This window comes from Poecilia reticulata, linkage group LG2 (assembly GCF_000633615.1).
Source record: "Poecilia reticulata strain Guanapo linkage group LG2, Guppy_female_1.0+MT, whole genome shotgun sequence".
In the NCBI taxonomy this organism is placed as follows: Eukaryota; Metazoa; Chordata; class Actinopteri; order Cyprinodontiformes; family Poeciliidae; genus Poecilia; species Poecilia reticulata.
This window is the reverse complement of record NC_024332.1, coordinates 21,619,067-21,640,610: the sequence shown is the minus strand read 5'-3', so window position 1 is coordinate 21,640,610 and position 21,544 is coordinate 21,619,067. Positions and strand designations below refer to the sequence as shown.

Genomic DNA, 21,544 nt, shown 5'->3' with positions numbered 1-21,544 from the left:
ATTGRCTGCAATGCCTCCTCAGCATGTAGTCAAATTCTACAGAGTCCTGCTAATGACCTCATTATTTGATTCAGTTGTGTTGAAACAGAGACATGTGTAGAAGTCGCTGGACGCTGGCCCTGGAGGGCTGGAGTTGGGCATCTCTGAACCGCTGGATGTGCTATGACCGTACAGCATGAGGATGAAGGAAATACAGAGTTTTACATGCATTCTTACTCCTTCACAGGTGATTCRAATGGCTGAGAGACCTGCTAATGAACCAGTAATTCAGGACTCACAGACATGCAGGACACCAGCGCTTAATAACTGTATTTATCAGGATGAGCCTCCTGTGTTGTCCAGTGGAGGTTGACAAGGATGATGAGATTCAGTCCAGATGTTGGACAGAGGTGGTTGTTTCTTCAGCATGTTGTCAAAACACTGAGGGACCATGTCTCTGAGTCTTTTCTATCGGTGTGTATTTTRTCCTGGAAGAAAAAGTACATCCAGCTAAATTGGGGCCATAAAGTTTGTTCAAAAGAAACAAAAACTTGAAACTGAAAACTGAAAATCACCTTTGAATTTGAAGAGTATGTTTTTTCAGTTTAATTTTTTCTTTTTTTTTTTTGTTTCAAATCCCGTTTGTTTGTTTTTTTAAGCTTAAGATTTTAGGGACCCAATTTAGCTCCATAAAAGTAGACCAAAACTTTGTCCTTGTGGGTTTGGGTGTGGGCATCAGAGCCAGTTAGTGCTCACACTGATGCAAAACAAAGTACTAACACCCAGACTAGGAATGTATGAACATTACTAAATACATATAAGTACTGCAGTGAGGCTTTTGTAGTTGTGATATTGCACACACTGGTATTCTGTTWATAATTACAATTCCAGGTATTGTGCTGTTCTAGTAGGAACAACATCTGCATCGAGTATGAAGTTTTGTAATTTGAGAACCGTATTTATACAATGTCATATATGAAAATAGTAATGAGCATGTATCTGTTTCATAACACTTTGCTAAACAGAGAGCATCAGAAATTCTGGTCTCAGAATTACAGTGCATAAAAATAGTGATATATAAGAATGAATTACAACTCTCAGACCAGACTTAGTTTTAATTAGTATTCAGATAAGTTACTGCACAAATTATCTTTTAATTTCACTACAATGAATCGTTTATACTTATATCAATTTGCACAGCAGGTTCTTGTACTCAGAGGAGTGGTCTAGTTTCCCATCATACAAWTCACACAGATCCTCTTTCAGAAGAGGAGATAGAAAAACAAAGTGTAGGATTTTATTGTTGAAGAGACTTTAACAGACTGAGAAAAATCTAATTTTCCAACAAGAGTAATCCTGATGAAATCAAGTGAAAACAATCATAAACATTAAGGCGTACCCATATGGGGAAAAATACCTGAAAATAGTGATGCAATTTMTCTTGGTARTCATTGAGTGGCAGTTGGGATCATTAACGTCTCCAACATTAAAAACTAAGAAATTGTCCCACAATGTTCCTTTACAAATATCCTTCTACGAAACTGAATAGACTAAAAACTTTGCATCTCGATGTTTTTACCATCAATCGCTTTTGCTTCTGTTTCCACCAGTAAATATCCAACAAAAAAGCATCTAAAAGAGATGCTGAAGAGTCACAGTTTTGCAAATATAATGTTATAGCAATACTTGAAATATGTCCGCAGCACTCTTTACATACATTGCTGTAAAGATGTGTACAAAGCCATAAAATAAACAAAAATATYATGACAGTGCTGAAAATTACTACAGAAAAAAAATAACTCATTTCAGGCAAATGTCTTTATTGAGGGAAAATAAATCCCACTTCAAGAGACTATTCTTTTCAAAAACATCCAACCATTTAACCCAGTTACTCTGTCGCYAAGTGAAACAGTATATAGACTTTTTATCCACAGACAAGTATTCATGTATTCATTTCTGCTCATTCTGACGGTTTCATTTCCAGCTACGTTTAGAAYTAGGATGTTACATCAGACCAATAAAATTAACATTATTACCACAGAAATATGGGCTGTAATCCTCCAGATGAATCAATAAGGTATWTTTGAACTGAAACTGATATAAATACATTTTTTTTCAATCTCAGAAATTCTTAGGACCATATTTGCACCACAAAGGGTATCACAATGCAACAGAAGAACTGCCTGAGCAGTGCAGTCGGATAGCAGGAACCTGGTAGTGACATCCGCTTTGTTTAATTCAGTAACAATGATGAAGCTCCATCAGAGCAGAGCCTTAGAAAGGATCTCAGCCTTGGGTTGCCGCCTACTAACCAGACACTGCTGGTGTTTAACTGCAAATACTGGGGGTGACATTTTCTTTTTGCGCCTTTCCCTTTAGGATGTCGGGGATTAGGAAGGCCGATGATGGCGAGAAACTGAAATAAATGTAAAATGTTTATTGATTTAGGGTAATGATGATCATGCCAAAAGTGAGGGATCCTCATACAACTACACCAGAAAAGCTCGGTAATGATCCATGTGACAACACAAGAATCACTGGTAATAATTTATGTTGTCGTCAATTATAGCTGCTAGGTATGGGGGAGGATGGCAAACGTTTGCCAGTGAACATGTAAATAATTCAGGGTAGCCTTGAGAAAAAAAATGCTGTGATATGATGAAACTACACATTTTTGGCATCAATTTAGAATTCAATGTTGAAGGAAGATAAATGTGGAATTTGACAGGCAAGAACAGACTGGGGAAAAGGAGGCTTTGGGATTGTTTTCCTGCGAAGAGACAAGGACTCTTCAGGAGTCTGTGCCTGTGTGTGTGGGGGTGTGTGTGTGCGTGCGTGTGTGTGGGGGTGTGTGTGTGTGTGCGTGCGTGCGTGTGTGTGTGTGTGTGTGTGCGCGTGTGTGCGTGTGTGTGTTTGTATTTCCATGCGTCTGTCTGCGCGTGCGTCCATGTAGGGGGAATGGTCCTCAAAGAGATCCAGAAATATGGCTCATTGATTGGATTTTACTGCATAGTAATGTCATAAAAAGCATTTCTAAGGTAACAACAGATCATCTTAAGTTTAAGTACAGTAAGATAATGGAGTGGCTTGGCCACAAACCAATTATTAATAATACTACAGAAAACCTTCAGCTATAAGTTTAAGCAAATGTATAAATACRTAATGAAATCTTTACCTTTTTCTCAAGGTCAGAGGTTAAAAAGGACAAATTTGTTCCCATTTGTGGTCAGAAAGGGCTTTTCTTTCTGTTTACTTTAAAGTCATAAGTTACATTTCCATTGTATTTAGTGGAATTGCCTTTTACATATATAACATGGGTGAATTGTTTATTGCAAGAACCGTCTGAAAAGTTCCCTAGTTTGTTCCCAGATAAAGTTCAACAATCTGGGAAGATTGATCTCCTCAAATTTCAAACTTGGTTCTTGGGACTACAAGTAGATTTTGGTTGACGGACGTGGGAAATCAAGTTAGAGAATGTGGCTTCAACAATTCTGGAGGAACTGGAGCAAGAAGGACTCTGAAATTTAAAGTCGGGTTTTTAAAATGAACTCTAAAACAACCAGGTTCAGGCATTTTCAGGAATGAATCAGTGAAATAACCAGGAAGACAAAGAATGACATGGAGTGAGCAGATGGGAGGCTTTCCCATAAAACCAAACTCTTCATCACCTGCCCACTACCTGATAACATTCTCAGTTAGAAAATATTTTTCAAATGATTAAATTTRTTTTGGACAAGTTGTTTCTTTATTGAGATATTGTAAAAGCTTAAATTTCTCACATTTGACTTTAAAGCCAAGTAGTTCAATACATTGGTTGATCAGAGGGCCCATGTTTTCTGGGCCAATAATCACCTGTGATAATTGGACAGAACAGTTGCAGAGATAAGCATACCTTGGCATGTGCCACACTTTATTTTAAACTTGAGCAACTGTCTTCAGCAGGRCACCAAACTTCTTCCACAATCCAACGCAGCTGGCCATGAGGAGGATCTAAGTATCCTGTTAATATTATGCAGCTTCTAGCTCTCCAAGATCTATGTGTGATTCTTGTGAATCCAGGCGGTGCAGAAGTTTGTGTCTGGTTAGTCAGTCATCATTACCCAAACGAGCCGTCCTATGTGGGCCAGTTCAGTTGGAATGCAGATTTCCTGTCACACTGGGCTATTTTTGAAACGGGAAACTATTCTTTTTTTTATTTTTCTTCTTTTTTTTTTTTTTTTTTACAGTATGGCACTGAATTCCTTCAGAAACAATCAAAACTCTGCAAAGAAAAAAAAGTTTTCATGGATGCCGACACTGCACATAACAAGACTCACACTAAAGACAAGCACTAGGGTCCCAAAATACCTTCTACATGTAGTTCACTACATTCTGCATGGTCTACATTCTTGTTATTTGATCATCATTATTAAACTCACGGTACCTGGACCGGAGCCACATGCCCTCTAATTGACTCTGGACTGCACTCACTCACTCACTCACTCAATAACAACACTCAGATGTACGTCATCTTGAGTTATTCGTATTCTAAAGAAATCCCAGCTCAGGAGCCGCTCGGGCCACTCTGACGTCTGTGTGGAAAATGTTGCAGCAGAGAACATGCCATGTGTTCCAAGTGGGAGATCAAGTCTCGTCTGTGGATAAGGGCCTGAGGGTCCAAAAGACGTTCCAAAGGGCCAGAGCAGCAGGTTCGGCCCCTATCCACCAAAACAGCCTCATCCCACGGTGACTTCATTATTTCTATTTATGTTGCTGTCACTGTRGAGCAGTTCCTCCCCGTTAATTAAGACTCTTTATGCTTCCTCTCCCGTGATGAGCTCCCTTGTGTCAGTTTTCCTCTTTTTCTGCATAGAGAACAAGCACATACGTTTATTTTAATCAATTCACTGGGGGGACAGATTTTGCTCCCGGCGCTGAAGATGCTACAGTATGTTCTAGAAGGTTAGTGGGAAGTTAAACAGCCTGAGGCGTCACCACGTTAAGGGAACCCAACAAAAGCAGAACCACGCTGGGGAGAGGAAACTCTGGAGTGATCCCTGCTTGTCAGTCAGCTGAACGTCTCAATTGACAGTCTCATATTGTTCTTCGGCCTAAGAACTTATTCTGTTCCTCATAATGTTTAGCTTAAAGCTGCTTCATTTGTTATTTACTTTTATTTCACTTTGAGAAATGATTCACGTGCTTTGGARTTTTCAACTTTTTGGCACTGTATGAATGCAAACTTTGACGTATTTCTTTGGAGTCTGATGGTTCAAAGCAACATGAAGTAGTTCATTTTGCTGAAGTGGAAGGAATTTTCTGCAAAGCAAATGTTGCAAAAAATATCGCTCTTAATTGTGAGGACAAAACGATGACACCTGGAGGACGGTGTCAACGTGTCTCGTTTTCACCCCAGGAAAACGAGGTGSAAGKAAAGCCTGATTAAAGCTTAAAATACACTGAGGAAACACTGTTCTAAAGAATATTGTCAAGACAAAATGACAAAAAAAAGGAATATTTTTGTAAATATGTATATTCATTCATACATGCATCCATCCTGCCTAATGAAGTGTTAATTAGTCTTGTATTTTGTCTTTCACTGACTTGGTCCAGAACGGAGTCTTCCGATGAGGAAAAGTYAGTTCCCTATTCCTGACCTGGCAGGACCTCACCGTGATCCAGGTGATCCGCAGACATGCATTCATTCTCTCGTTAACACAATGTGCCAGAGTGATGGAGAGGAGAAGTAAGACATGTGGCTGGCATAGCACTGTGTTGTCACGACCAAGAGATGAACTGGTGTCAGACCCTGTGGCTCCCGACACCTTGACCACAACAAGACATCAGGATGTCTCTCCACCTCACTCCCCTCATTAGCACCAAAGGCCTACATGATTTGTCCTCTGCAGCAATGACGCTGATTATGATACAGCACCACTTGTCATTAGTCGATGCATCCCACTCGCAGCTCTAAACTGGTATTAAAGGTGGGCTGGATGATACATTTGTCTAATTTATGCCAGGCTTTGTGGCATAGTGCAAAGTGCAGGCACAGGTAACACACGATTGTGTAATGATACTAAAGGAGCATTGTCAGTATAAGCTCAGTCTTAGTGGAAAGCAACCTAATTGTGGCCTTTAATTCACTGTCTGGCGCCTGGCAAGCAAAGAGGTGACAGGTACCTCTCAATCAAGTGGTTGTCCCAATAAATGTTCATTGTCTTTAGTTACCGTTTCATTATTGTTTTATAGGAAATTGCTTTGACATTTTTAAAGTAGGTGACTATTGACTATCATGCTGTGGATGTGTTGGATTGTAGATGGAACAAATGACTTTCACGCCTTTCCCTCACAGCGTTGTTCTGCTGAAGGTAAGTCAAGGAGAGGTTCGCTGCTGCGATATATGTTTGTTTTCTGTGTGGAAGTGGTCGTTCAGGTCGAGGTCTCTGGCACATGATGTTGTTCACTATTGTTTGTTGAGCAGTTTTAACCGTTATTGTGAGTTTTATGGATAGTTTTATTGTCTTTTTTTTTTTTTTTTTGTGGCGCGAACATGTCTCCAGTCTGTGCCGGTACAGTGCAGCTCGTTTTAACACTGTTTTTTTGTTTTCATGTTTAGGACTTGAGCGCAGGGAGAGAGATGATGTTTATGAAAAAGCAAAAAAAAAAAAAAAAAGCATTTGAAAAACACACACTTTCTAAGAACTGCATGTGTTTTTCAGATTCAGTTTTATTAAACTTGTCTATAAAATGGTCATGATCAAATTTAGCAGCCCTGCATCAGATGAGGGTCTTGCCAAAAACCACTGAATAAAAAACACTGGTATGACTCATCCCTCGAAAACCCAGTANTCTTTTTTTTTTTTTTTTTGTGGCGCGAACATGTCTCCAGTCTGTGCCGGTACAGTGCAGCTCGTTTTAACACTGTTTTTTTGTTTTCATGTTTAGGACTTGAGCGCAGGGAGAGAGATGATGTTTATGAAAAAGCAAAAAAAAAAAAAAAAAGCATTTGAAAAACACACACTTTCTAAGAACTGCATGTGTTTTTCAGATTCAGTTTTATTAAACTTGTCTATAAAATGGTCATGATCAAATTTAGCAGCCCTGCATCAGATGAGGGTCTTGCCAAAAACCACTGAATAAAAAACACTGGTATGACTCATCCCTCGAAAACCCAGTAACACGTTCCAACAATCCTACTCATTATGGCTAATTCTGTCAGAATAGACYTTTGGAATAAAGCTGCTTATTGATGACGGTGCAAACCCTTCATGTTGCCAACATCAGGTGTATATCAGATATAGTGACCAAAAGGTTGATCAAATTTCCTGTGCGCTGTGCAGCATTAGTCCAGTCAGGAGCTCCATCACCACTGTGTTAGAAGRATAAAGGAAATTAGCAGCATAAAATCACTCTTTGGTGCTCATGCAAACACGCTTTAATCCTTGTTAGGTCCCCATCTACCTGAATCGTTAACATGCAGGCAAATTAATGTTTAAATATCCCCCCTCAAGAAGGAGAATTTGTTTCGCACATTTATTCACCGCTGCATTAAAAAGAGATTTTTAAATAAGGCTCTGTTAAGATAATGAAGGATAATATGAACTCCCTGCTGAAACACATCCCCCTTCCTAACTATGGATATATGCAAAGACCATACAGTTAATGAACTCTGAAGGATATTGCAAATATTACACAGGATTTTAGGTTAAAGCATTGTTTCAAACTGGGGCACTGCTAGTTTCAAAAGATTTTACTTAAATTGTACAGCACTATTAGAAGTCAAACATAGTTCTCCATGCATCCTGGTGCACACTATGCATGTTCCCATTCACAGGAAACTATATTCAGCTGTGTTTTCTAAAGACATTCCTTTCAAAATGAACCGTGGTGAAAAGGTATTATTATATTAACACTGTTCCAGATTTAACAGACAAAACAAGCAAGTAAGTTGTTTGTGAAACAATCATTTTAATAGCACAACACATGATCAGTGGGTGTCTCAGTTATCAGCAAAGAGAGCTGATAACAGAGAGTGAAAACAAACTCAGATCAAACCTTTACCCTCCATAAAATGATTTCTTCAAGTAAAGTTGAAACCAGATTTTTTAGAGCTGGCTACTTTACTTTCTGACATTAACCTTAAACTTTTTTATCTTCTAGATTAGTTAGGGTTATCACATGTCACATAAAGACAGTTACAGAGTCGGCYTTCTATCACCTGGAGAGCATTTCCAGGATTAGAGGACTAAAGTCTCCRCAAGATCTATACTTAACAAAAATATAAACACCTCATGCTAACTATTGTTGCCATGTGGAGTCAACAACTGTAAATGAGCCTTTGCTGACATTTTATTGTGCAAAAGAAATATTTATCTTGATTTGTGTATAATTTTTAATCCATCTTCCTGTCAGTGAGCATCACTCAGTGAGTTGTTTTCTTTTACCCAGTGCATGGGTGGGACATGTCCAGTGGGTGAACAGACACAATGAGCAACATCTGGACAATCCTTGGACTGGAGACAGTAAAAGGCCCCAAAATGTCAAATTGTGTCACAAGTCATAAAGTCTCAGATGTCTCATGTTATGTAGGAGCCATTGGCATGTTGGATGCAGGGATGTCCACCAGAGCAGTAGCTGCAYGGCTCAATGTCCGTTATCGGACAATAGACCTTTTAAGAGTTTGCTTCAAGGGTTGTGCTTGTGGTAGTGCAGGGGTTAAGCACAACCCACATATAGAGACCCTAGTCCTCGACGTGGCCGTCGCTGGTTCGATTCCTGGCCTGGTGACCTTTGCCGCTTTTCTTCCCCCTTCTCTCAGTACCCCTTCTCTCAGTACCAACTTTCCTGTCAATGAACKATCAAATAAAGGCCACAAGAGCCAATAAAACCTTAAAAAAAAAAGAGTTTGATTCAACAGACTGGAGCTACTGCACATCGACCTCATCCTCATCGGCCACGTCTGACTGCTCCAGCACAACATCGCCACATCCAGCTCATCCATCCGAGGATCAGCTACACACACAGCTGATGAGACTAGTGGTCTGCACAACAGACGCATCACGCCTCAGACTGTCTGTAACCGCCTACAAGAAGCCAACTTGCATGGTCAGCAAACTCCTCAACCTGACTCCTATCATGTTCAAAGGACTGTAGAATCTGCTACAAATGGCCACACCACGATGACATCAATGCACATATGAAGATCAGTAATCACTGAAAATACATGTCGAGTTTCTCTATATATTGTRTAACCCAAATGTTCATAAAACTATTACATATATTTGACATGATGCATTTATATTTCTGCTCAGTGTAGAAAAACTCACGTATGAGTTTATCTTTAGTTGCATTGATTACTACAGCAGTGCCTTCTCAAGTCTGCCTAAAAWAAATCAATCCTCCAACTGCAGCTGATCCAGAACGCTGCTGCTGGTGTTCTCACTAAAACCAGGAAGATAGAGGACATCAACCCAGTTCTAAAGTCCTTACACTGACTTCCTGGAGATCAGAGAATAGACTTTAAAATACTGTTGTTACTTTATAAATCGCTGAACAGCTTAACACCAGAATCCATTGTGGTGCTAAGTCTCCTGGTTCTGGTTTCCCCTCTTATTATTATTATTATTATTATTATTATTAAGAACAATACTGCTAACATAGTTGTTATTAACATTATTAATATTTTTGGTAGCAGCAGTGTGTCAGTATTATTGCTGTCATTATGAAGAACGATCTCAAATCAAYGCAAACCTAACTCGTCTAAGACACTCGACAGATATTAGAAATCAATTGCAATCACTAATTWAATTAGAGCTTTAAAGCATAATCATTATAATTATAAAGCAGCATTTTTCCAAACACTTCATGTGGCTAGTTTGGCTCARCTCCAGGGCCCTTAGATCTCAGAGTAATGTCAGCAGCTTCTGGTATCTCATTAGTTCCCTTCTGCTCGGTTGCTGACAGTGAGCTGTTACCTTTGAGCTTTAGACGACTGTGAGGTGGAATCTGTCAAAAGGTCTTAGTGTGAGCCGAAGTCAGGCCAGGTCAGGGGGGCTGCACACAAACCGGCTTATATCACTGCCAGCCATCCCTCATGTGAATGTGAAAACCTTGACTTACTACAGGAAATACGAAGGCTGCTCATACCTGATTTAAATGTTTGCCTTTCTTTTGGTTGCTGAACCGCTCGGCCAGGATGAGTGCAGAGTAAACAACAGGAAGTCCACCCCTCTTATGGAGGCGGTTACAAAGGGCAACAGCTCCAGGTCACACCGCTAACGAGGAAACATATTGCTTTATCTCGTCTTTGCATAAGAGTTTTAATACATTTTTCACACAATATGAGAMATGCCAACGAGTTCTTCACTTTTCACCAAAATGTAAAAACATCTACCAGCTCATAATAAAATATTCCATGTTACTCTTTCAAAGAGTTTTTGCCTTTACGTGCTGAACACCGACAGATAAGATCAGCTTGCTAATGTCTTCCCAAGGGGAAATGTTCAGAGTTGGTTTGTGCAGTTATCTGAATATTAAAGGTATTTAATATCAAAGTAAAAAGCCAGAAGTGCATTTCCTTTTCAACAAATATACAATTATTTGATAAAGCACCAACATTCAAAAGGATTTCACTAAAACATATTTCTTAGAATAACTCTATGTAGAGAAATACATAATGGAGAAAGCAATGCAAATTTGCTTAAGGTACRAATATCTCGGCGTTGAYGAAGCACAGCTCAGACAGWGGCAGTGTTATARTTACCTTTATTGTAACCATGATGGATGCCAAAGTGAAGCAAAAGGCTGAAAAAAGTGGCGATCACATTGATCAGATTCGGAACTTGAGTTTGATTTAAACTGTTTTAAGTTCGTCATTTGATTMATTTCTGCACATCTTTGAACTTGTAAATGTTSCTCAGTTATGTGATGTTTTCCTCAYGTCAGAGCTGGGATATGAAACTACAAAACCACAGCTGTGGGGGATGAACCAGGAGTTTATATGGCCAAAAATAATCTTTAGTAAATTAGTATGYAATTTTTCTGAGGATATTTMCTCAGACAGACGCTTGCTGATAGGCTAGGCTAACTTTAACTTGCTTCCACYCTGTTTTCATATGACTCACCAATATTTCATTACAGAATATATTTCTTTGGTTACGTTTAACTTGGACTGAATCACCGTGGCATTGTTCCCATGTTTCAAAGCATAAGGACCTTTGTTCCAACGGTCAAAGGTCTTGGATTAAAACAGAATACTGTGGTGCATTCAGGGTCCTCTCACGCAATTGTCTGGTAAGAGTAGCATGCCCTAAAAATGATTGTTACCTGAGTGACTGCTGTTTGGAGCAGATCTCTATCATAGTCTGCAGTTTGTAAAGTTTTTAAGTAGTACTGCAAAAACAGTCTGTGACTGCAAGTCAAGAGTTATAGTTAGCATAATTATGACTGAAGAAATTAGCCTCCTTTCATTACACAATAGAAGTAAAACTGATTTATAGGATCTGCATTGCCCTGAGTGATGTTGGTCCTTATTGATGGGGGAAATAAAGTTTGCTACAGAACTTTTTATTCACACCTTGCCTTTAGATACACRCATCTAGGTTGTTTTATACTCGCTTCAGTGAGTGGTTGATGATTTAGATTATTTTCCTAAAAAATTCTCAGTTTTACATATGGCAAGAAAATTAAGTGTAAAACTGATTTACTTAAGTGGAGCCTACTGACAGAAGGTTGCCCCTGGTTGATTTTGATCCAATTGCAGGTTATAATATTTTTTTTTTCATATATGGGTCAACTGGTCCAAACAGGGAAAAAACATAATCAATGGAAAATGGGCATAATCATTTTTTTTTTCTTAAAAGTAAGTAGTGTGGAATCTTGCCATTTTTATTATTATTGACATACTTAATAATATGTGATCTGTGAAAACATAACCTAATCTTTACAGCTACAGAATGAAAGCAGTTTTACATACAATAATAACAGCCAGTAATGAAATGTGGGAATACATTGTAAAATCCAGTAGTGGCACCATACTTTGGTAATTAAAAATAATAACAGACTTTTAAAGCAATGTAGTTTTGACAATGCAGATTTCTATTTTTTTTTGTTTGTTTTGTTTTAATTTGTTTTACTTGAATTGAAGTTTTGTGGTCAAATATAAATGTTGCATCCAATCAATAGCTTGACATGATTTGGAATAACTGGTTCCAGATCAGTTCCAAGCATGTAATCATTAGGAGAAAAAAAAACCCCACAAAGTCGTTGCTTACTGAGCGACTTCATCTCTAAGTTTAGCAGGTGATAACGACTCACACATCAACTTCTATTTTAGCAGAAGAGCTCGAGCTACTTATTACTGTCACTGTCCCGCCACGTGTGATGTCCTTCCCCTTATTCAGGAACACCTCTCTGCGCTTCCTTCTACTCTGACAGAGAGTTGCAGAAACGCACCAACACCTCCTGCAGTGTTGCCCTTGTGGTGCCACAGAGCAGTGTGGACCGATGTGACACAGTCTGTCACTTTCTGTCTGAGTTATCATCGCACTTGTAAATAGAGCCCAGATTCCTGCACAGATTTGTGTTGTGTGGCTCTCTTAGACAATGCTACACCAGAAGAACACAATTAACAGATATATTTTTTTTAAATGCTCTGATAAAAGGATGATGAAAATGTTTTTTTAGGACTGGCATCCTTTAAAGATATAGTGCCTTTTCTGACAGGCTTATGCTATATCCTATAAAAAACCTTGCAGTTGTCAACTCAAAAGCTTTTTCCTGAATATTTTGAGTAGGGAGGCTGTATTTTTACCTTTGGTTCAACCTTGACCTGTGACAGCTTTATGTCTGCCGAGCAGACATGTTTAATCTTAAAAGGTATAGCTGAACATGGCACGGTTTTTAATCTTACTATGATTGTGAAWWTTTTTTAAAAAACTCCAGCCTGGGTGCAAGTGAGAGCTTTCTTATTTTAGCCTCCTGCTTTCTGATTCTTACATTTTAATGCATCTCATATAATCTATTTTTAAATAGGTGAGGAAAATAAATAATTCAAACCAGACCAGAACTACACGTATTGTTCCCCATTCCATCTCTGTGCTTTTTAAATTTCAGAACAATGAAACAAAAACTCACTGTGCAGCAGTGACATGCCAGTAGGCAACTACAATTCTGCTAATTGGACTGCCAAGTAGAAAAACACTCTGAATTRCAATTTAACATCCTGTTGGCAGCCTTTGACATAACTGGGGCAAACACAATAAAGAATTAATGACATGTGCCAACATAAGGCTACTTTCTTAGCCTCTGCATCCATGAACAGGCTGCTGGGAGTTTACATGGAGGACAAAATGAGGCAGCATAATAATTGTGTTGACAGCAGACACTTCCCACACCTTGAACAGTGTTGGAAAAAGTGAGAGGATGTTATCTGACACTGGCCTACCCTGCTATCAATACTGCAGGGGGCCTTAAGAGCACAAAAGCAAATGCAATATCAGGCAACACAAGACCAAGTGTAAGTTTCGGTCTATTCTTCATGGAGACCGTAGAATCAGCCAGCATGTCATTCCACAGCTGACAGATTAACTAACGCTCACAACTCCACAAATAAAAATTAAAAAAAAGAGTTTAAATCTGCATATCAGCATCAAATCTGTGGGGACTTGAATTTTGTATTGCTTGTCTGTTACTTTTAGTCCTCTTGTGTTGTGTTTTATTGGTTAACTGATTCCACCGTAGTCTTCTCGATGGTACCGGCTGTCCCACATCCTCTGATGGTTTTCCTTGTCAGTGTTTGCTGTCATTTGAGTTTCTGTTCTCGAGCCTGTGTTTGTCCAAGAGCCCACTGGAAGTATTAAAAATGCTGAGTTTCCTCACCTCTACCGGTTGTCTGAGTGGTGGCGTTCTTTTCAACTAGCGAAATCATGACAAAATCCAGTGTCGATGCTATGTCCGATCCAAGCAAATATGACACAGTCCTACCAACTCAATCATAAAAGCTTATAAGAAATTATACATGAAGGTCCAGATGACTCCAAAGCACACACATTCACACACTGAGGCAACCAAGGTGGATGAAGTGTCTTGTCTAAGACACTTCATCTTGGACAAGACTAGATGAAGACAAGATGAAGTCTTGTCGCTTCTGGGCCAACAGGGGCTGCAAGTGTGTTAGGCTGGTGTTTACACCAACATAACCTCACTCTCAAGCTCCTGATCCAGGGCTGACTACCAGAGCAGGCTTCTGGACAACGCTTTTATCTTTACCAAACCATGTGCTGGGTCAGACAGACTGTTGTTGGGTATTGGAAGTGTGGATAAAGCATCAGCATTCTCTTGCTGATGTTTAGAGATGGTTTGTACTGAATTGCAAACGCAGCTAAAATCAAACACCAACTTTGCTCCCTAGAAGCTGCTGCAGGTGACACTCCTAATTAGGGACCTAAAACAAGGTTTGTGCTCCATTAAGGTGAACTTGTGACAATATAAATACCTGTGGAATTTCATTATGCCAACTTCAAAGCCAACACCTTCCCTTTCTGTCTGAGAAAAATGCTTCCCCCCTCAGGTTGGGAACTACATGTTTTGCCGTTTTTCCAGCATGCAAGGCCTTCTACGTTCTTAGAGCAGCAATTATCCAGTGTCTTTTCCCTCCAAGCACAATTATAACATGACTTTTAGGCCCTTCTACATTTGGTGCATCTTGCCTTGAAAGACCTCTGTGACAACTTCTATAGACTCTGTCCGGTAATTTCATGCGCCACTCCCTCTTCACAGGCTCCTGCCGACGTTAATTTTTTGGCTTGTGTTGCTTTTGGGATACTTCCATGAAGATTTTAACCCCACACACAAATGTGTCGCTTATGGGGTTACCTGAAAATGTTCCTAACTTGCATGTAGTATTCACTGGTTTGTGTTGGGCTAACCTATAAAATCCTAATACGATACATAAAGATTTGTGGTTGTTACCTGACAACAAGGTGAAGTCTGAGCAGTATGAATGCTTCTTCAAAGCACTGTAACACCTCCAGTGTCGAATATTATCATTTTCCTCCTTTTCTACAGTAATAATCTGGCATGCTTGAAATATGTTATTTACCTTCTCAAAGGAATTAGACCTGTGTGCTGAGATTAGCTCAGCGGTGAAGGCATGCGTAGCTCGAGTACCGGCTCCCTGCAAACCCCAGCTTGACATTTCCTCATTTCTATTCCTCTATAGATTATACAAACAGTTAGTGACCTTTTGAGCCCAGCTCCCTTCGCTCCCTGCTCCCAGAGTTTATGCTAATTTATTCTAATCAACTCCACAGCTCCACAAGTACTGAACACACGCACAAGTGCTACTGGCCTTTTTTTTTTTTTTTTACCAACACTCGACAAAGAAGCAGAGGCATCTTATCCAAAACATTAACCTCGTCCATCAACAGCAAAGAGCCCAGAATCAGCCTCAAACTGTTTAACCAGTCCCAGAAAAACAAACAAACAAAAAAAAAACAGCATTTATTTTGGGTATATTCAGTTTGAAAGACCAAATTGACAACTCATCTCAACTGGAATGTCTGAGTGTGGACTCACCTCCAATCCGTCTTCATGCCTGTACTGCTTCCAGATGCGACCCGTGTCGCTGTGGAGCAGTAGGTAGCTGCTGACCCAGTCCGAGCTGTCGTAGCGTCCCTGTGTGGCCACAGCCGTCACCTCCATCTGCTCCCGGAGGTCCACTTGGAGCCAGGGGTCTTGGTCTGTCACCATGGGAGACCAACCTCCCGCCTCTGCAGCAAGAAGGAGCAAACAGTTAGCATCTTATGCTGAGCTTGAACGAAGGGAATGTGGAGAAATCAGCAGATCAGTGAAACAATTTGAAAATCCCACCATTATATTCAGTTTTCTTTTTCATTGAAACTGCAGTGTGTATCTTCTATACACGATGTTTTTCTTTTTACTTCTTTATCACTGTGTCCTGACAGTACATTATGAGGCAGGAAAAGCTGAGCTCCTCTGCCTTCTCCCTGTGGCCCTATTGCCATCTGCAGCACTAAAACTGTCTCCACTGTGCATGCTTCTGCATATTAATGTGTATTTGGTATTAAAATAGGCAGTTCTAAGAGTTTATAGAGGATCTCTCAGATTATTGCAGATTTTAGCTGTTTGCGCACATCTGTGATCCCTGACCCTCACAAATAAGGGCTCCTCTGTCGTTGATTTAGAATTACTCAAAATTATTTCTATTTGCTACACACAGAAATAATGAGGGAGGCATATGTGGACGTTTTCTAAGAATTTAACTTTCATGATAATCAAGGGAGGCAAAAGGTTAAGCATTCTCTTTCCGTCTCCTGTTAACTCGTCATACAGTTTGGTCTTCATAGCATTACTGTCATTTTTACATTATTACATTATTGTTATTGTTGTCCACCACAAACAACAGGTTTGAAAAATATATATCTTTCAAAAAAAAAAAAAAACAACAATTTAATTTGGTTTATTTCAATCACAATGGACATGGAGATGGAAAGGAAAGAGAAAAGTAAAGCAAAGAGGTCAGGGAGTAATTTAACACAGAGAGAGAAATGGATCAGAAGAGGAGAGAAAATACAAGAAATACACACAGTACATATACAGGTTACCAAGAAAAGTGTCACTAAAAGCACACAGTGCTAATAACCGCAGCCCCAGTCAGTATTTTTCTCTGAACACCTTTGTAAACACACTTCATTTCAGGCATCTGAGCGTCACGAACCTCTGCCACCTGCTCTCGCTTTTACCTGAACTCCCCAGTTAATGCAGTCACAGAAACTGCTGGACAGAGAATAACTTTGCGCATCCAGACAATGAAGAAAACAGCGTCGGCTTGGTTAAGAGTCCCAAGAAAACACAAACACGAGCATAAGAAAAAGCAAATGAAGCAGCCTGCCGATACGGCAGCACTTTCTTAGAGCGTTGAGGTAACGGCTCACCCAAACTCTGGGTGCAAAAAAAAAAAAAAGAAAAAAGAAAAAAGAAAGTGTGCAGGGTTGGTGATGGCAGTCGCAGTAACTCTTCAACAGCAGACGGTGGCAGTTTGAACAACGAAAACAACCACAACGCCCTGGTTTACTACACAGGTAGGTCTTTATTTTTTACTACTTAAGGAATAATGATTCAGTTTCCAGCATTCAATTTATTTTTTATGCACTAATTTAGAACAAATATTATTTAAAGGCGCCTTAGAAAAAAATAGTAAATTCAGTCCAGTCACAAACATGTCCATGTCCTGTCGTGATGCCTGCTGTAGATCTGGTTTCCCTCTTCCTCAGGGCAGCCTAGCATGACAAAGGAAACGTTTCCTCTGCGTTTTAAGGAATTCCTCGAGCTCTTATAGTGTCTGTCACTGAGGCACCTTTCTGCCATTTTGCTCAGTTAATGAAATGACTGTTTGACTGCACCCAAAGGGATGCTAAATAAAGAAAGGTTCTATGAGCCACGGAGAATTTCCCTGTTGTAGAACAATATTTAACAGAGTTTGTCACTTTTGGCGACATCCCTGAAATCATTTGATGTGACGCTCACAGAAGCTGTTCTGGGCCCCTCAACTAAATCCCACATAAAGCAGCGAGATTCCCATCTGGAGTCCTGATGTGCGGAAAACAAAGAGGAAGTCTCACTTTGATGAAACCATATGTATGATTGCTTTTCACATATTAATGGATTTGCAAAAGACGACACTGTTAGAACAGATGAATATATACCACTGTCAGATGTTCTGTATGCTATTTCCTGAATAGTRAAAATCACACATCTGCCTTTCATGAATGAGGCCCAGGTGGATCGACAAATGCAGAAACGACAATRAAACRACAAAAGACACAACGCAATGGCATAAAGCCACAAGGCTGCTGCTAAAACCTCTGCAAGTAAATTTATTATAAATTCCACTTACTACAAATKCTGTTGTAGGAAAACGTCTGCTGTGGCTTTTGTGTTTTGTTGACCTTATCTGGACTACCATAAATAAGGGTGGAATCTGGTTTCATTTTTAATTATGTTTTGCCTCTCAACCACTGACTGCCACATATGCAACACTGTCCAAAGACAAAACCTTCAATAACCTGCAGAACTGCTGATCCAAACCTAAATGAAATGACCATCATGTCTACTTATGGTTATAATGACAAACGTCTGAATTATATTAGGATTGAAATGCATATTAAAATTCTGTACAATTCTGGTGTTTTGAGATGGTTTAGTTTGATATATGRAAGCTAATTTTTACCAGATTATAAGGTATTGCTGCTTTTAAATGGATTGATTAAATGGATTAATCAATCCATTTAAATGGATTGATTAATCCATTTAAATTGGATTAATCAATTTAAATGGATTAAATTGATTAATCCATTTAATCCTTACGTATAGATTACTAAATTATCTGACAATTATTTTAATAATCAGTGAATCGCCAACTGGAGTATGAAGACTAAAAAAGGACATTCTGTTGAAAGAACACAGCCAGGGCAGTAATTAAACCAAAACTGTACATTTCACACTTAAGATAACAAAACTACTTCTTGTKCTCCTCAAGTGGAATAGTTTTAGCTTCATCTGTTTCAAATTATTGCAAAAAACAAAAATAACAATAAAATCCTATTTTAAGCACCTTTTTGCTATCCATTCATTAATACTTTTAATACAAAAAGTCTGTGGGTGTTTTCACTTAAAAGAGTGGAACATACGTTTAAATAAATGCTAGAGAATCCCAGTAAATGTGGCACCAGTGAAGAAAAAAGTATTTTTTTTTGTAAGATTATCAAATGAGACTAGCTGTAGCACATGTGAAAGGTGGTCAACCCGGACAGGCGGTCAGTCCATCTCCAGATGTAAAACTGTCTCTGGATCATGATTTAAGCAGCACTGTGGTTTGACCCGACACTGAGGCGGCTRGTTCTCCCGTAGGAACCAAGCCTGGTTGTGCCTCACAGACTATCAGTTCAAGACTAGTCAGGTGAAACTTTATGTTGTTTTTACTTTTTCGACTCGGATGGCTTCGTAGTTTCCTGTTTAGTGCTGATGCCTTATCCTAAAATAATAAGCTGAGCTGAGCTGTGTGTGTGCGTATGTGCATGTGTGTGTGTGTCCATGCTGGTCTCTGACTAATCTCTGAGCAGCACTGAGCATGTGCAGACCATGAAAAAAAWATTWACATTTATCCATGTTTTCCGATGACAACAAGCCTAACTGGGCAGCAAAAATAATCAGGAAAACTGAGTCATCAAACAGTTTGTTTGCAAATGAACACATGTTGAAAATATACTGTGCAGCGGCTTTTTACCCTGCAGAGATATCCTATAAAAAAAACATTTGGAACAAAAAAATAGATCAGGGAGAAATGAACTGAAATCTCATAGAGCACATAACCTCCTAAGTTCTCGAAAAATGTTGCTAAWAGACACCAGAATAAATTCAGGATGGGCAGACATTTCTCAGGGTACTGTCTGCTTGTTTTCTAAATAAAGCAGTGTGCACTCACCGTCTCTCCTGTTGAGCTTGGCGTAGAAGGCAGAATAACTGGCCGAGGACTGAGATGAGCTCTGAAACGATGAGTGTGGTAATGCTGATGCGAGAGGACCATTGCAATTATCTGGAAAACAAAACATAAACACTGCATTTCAGAACCTGTTATTGTCAGATGTGAGCGGTTTTGAATACTGTTGCATATGTAGCTTGCCAAACTGGGATTTGCTCTGCGGAGAGTAATTATGGAAAATGTTCCAGGCGCTGTTACACATTAGTTCAAAGTGTTCCTCTACCTGTCAGTGGAGGAGTTTAAATGCAGAAAACAGGGAAAATAACAGCTTCGCTTCGTTCCTCGGCTCCCAGGCGCCTGCAACAGTCTGTTTAACCCMTGCAGTTCCTCACAGACTGCAGCACAAACATGCTGCCTCCTCTACTGTTAATGTGTGTACTTAATCCAAGATTGTAAGATTACATCACATCCAACCAGCAGCAGATTAGGAGGACTGTGATCTAAAGCCGTCACTTTTATTGCGCTCTGATCCTTGTAGCCTGTAACAACCTTCTCCAGAGCGTCTGAGCGGCAGCATTAAGGCCCGGATCTGAGATCATAATGAAAACTGGCAGCGGCCTGATTACAATTATCCCTCGGCTTTCTCAATCAGTCGCGCAGCCGAGTGAGGGGCAGCCCTTTGTTTTTGGGCGTCCAGACGGATTCTGGGCACATCTGGAGCTGCGATTGGACATCCATCTGGCCGACAAGAGCTCAGCAGAAGTGACAGCGTGATCTGGTGCGCTTTTAGAATGTCTCGCTGAATCTCGGCCGACCTGACTCGACTCCCCTCACGTCCTTTGCCAAGAGATTTTTTTCTAATCCTGATTTCAAGTGTGACTAAAGTGGATCATGCCGTTTCTTCCTCTTCTCAAATTACGACTGAAGCCGAAGTGCAGTTGCACGTGTTCATGTGGAAAATGAAAGTGCTGGCACGGCACCTTAGCAGGACACAGCGTGCAYCGGGTTATTATTCAGGAACGGCTCTCTTAATCTATAAAAAGTCTCCTTGATCCAATGTTTGCTTCCCACACACTCTCATTCATTTCTCCCACCTTTCCATCTGCAGCCATCTTTTTAAGTTCCTCTTCCCTTTGAAGTGAGCTTTCTTTCAGACAGACATCAGACGTCGTCGGGCTTTGACAGCTTTACGGTGCAGAACTCGAGCGACAGCATTCTCATGTTCCGCCATGGGTTAAAAACAGTGTGTAAGTGGAGTGAGTTAACAGACTCTGTTGTTATCACAGATTTGTTCCCAGGCCTAAGGCCAGCTCGTGACACTCAGGATGACTTATGGACGCAGGATGATTTGTCTGCARAGCCGTCCAAAGCCTGTGGGACAACTCCAAATCCTCTGAAACTGACTCTAGATCTGTGCTCTGATCTTGGTGGCTTTTTTATTTTATTTTTTATTTTTTTCCTTTTTGCTTAATGAAGACACATGTGCATATCTGGGTGGACAGATATGATACATGCACAGAGGTTGAGGAGGGAGAACACTTCATTGCTCTGAAATCTGAAACATGTCAGCTGTAGTCAGGCAACCGATTGGTTTCCTGCTGAAGACGTTTGCTCACTCTTCTGGCTCAGGGAAAACAATGTTTCCAAGGAATGGAGAAACTGGGGAAGCTTGTCTGGAATTACACTTGCAATGTTTCGATATGAGCACAGTATATCTAAAACTAGCTGATTTTGTGGCACCCAGGTTTCACATGTTTGGTTCATGAAAGATGATGAAAGACGACGAGAACAGAAACACCCTCATTTYATTACGCCTGRCAAAACTCATCCACTGCAGCTCACTATGTATAATGCAGTGTTGTCCCTTATTAGTTCAGTATTATTAACACAATTTCTAAGAATTTATCATTTTTTCTTTTCTATAAAACGTTGAACAGACGAGGTTTGTTGGAAAGGGACACTGTGTGACCATGAGGGAKGAAAAAAGAAAACATGATGTGTTGCTCTGGGACTCAAAGAGTATTTATGTCTTGTTTCTTTTTTTTAAGCAGCAGAAGTAAAACATTTACAAATGACAAACTT

General features: G+C 39.8%; 1 protein-coding gene across 1 annotated transcript in view; it reads right to left on the bottom strand.

The window, feature by feature from the left end:
* The window catches only part of LOC103482356 (contactin-associated protein-like 5), a 174,079-nt gene that overhangs the window by 120,103 nt on the left and 32,432 nt on the right, over positions 1 to 21,544 (bottom strand). The window contains 2 exon segments of the mRNA XM_008438481.2: positions 15,538 to 15,731; positions 19,466 to 19,576. Coding sequence (XP_008436703.2) covers positions 15,538 to 15,731; positions 19,466 to 19,576 — 305 coding nt within the window.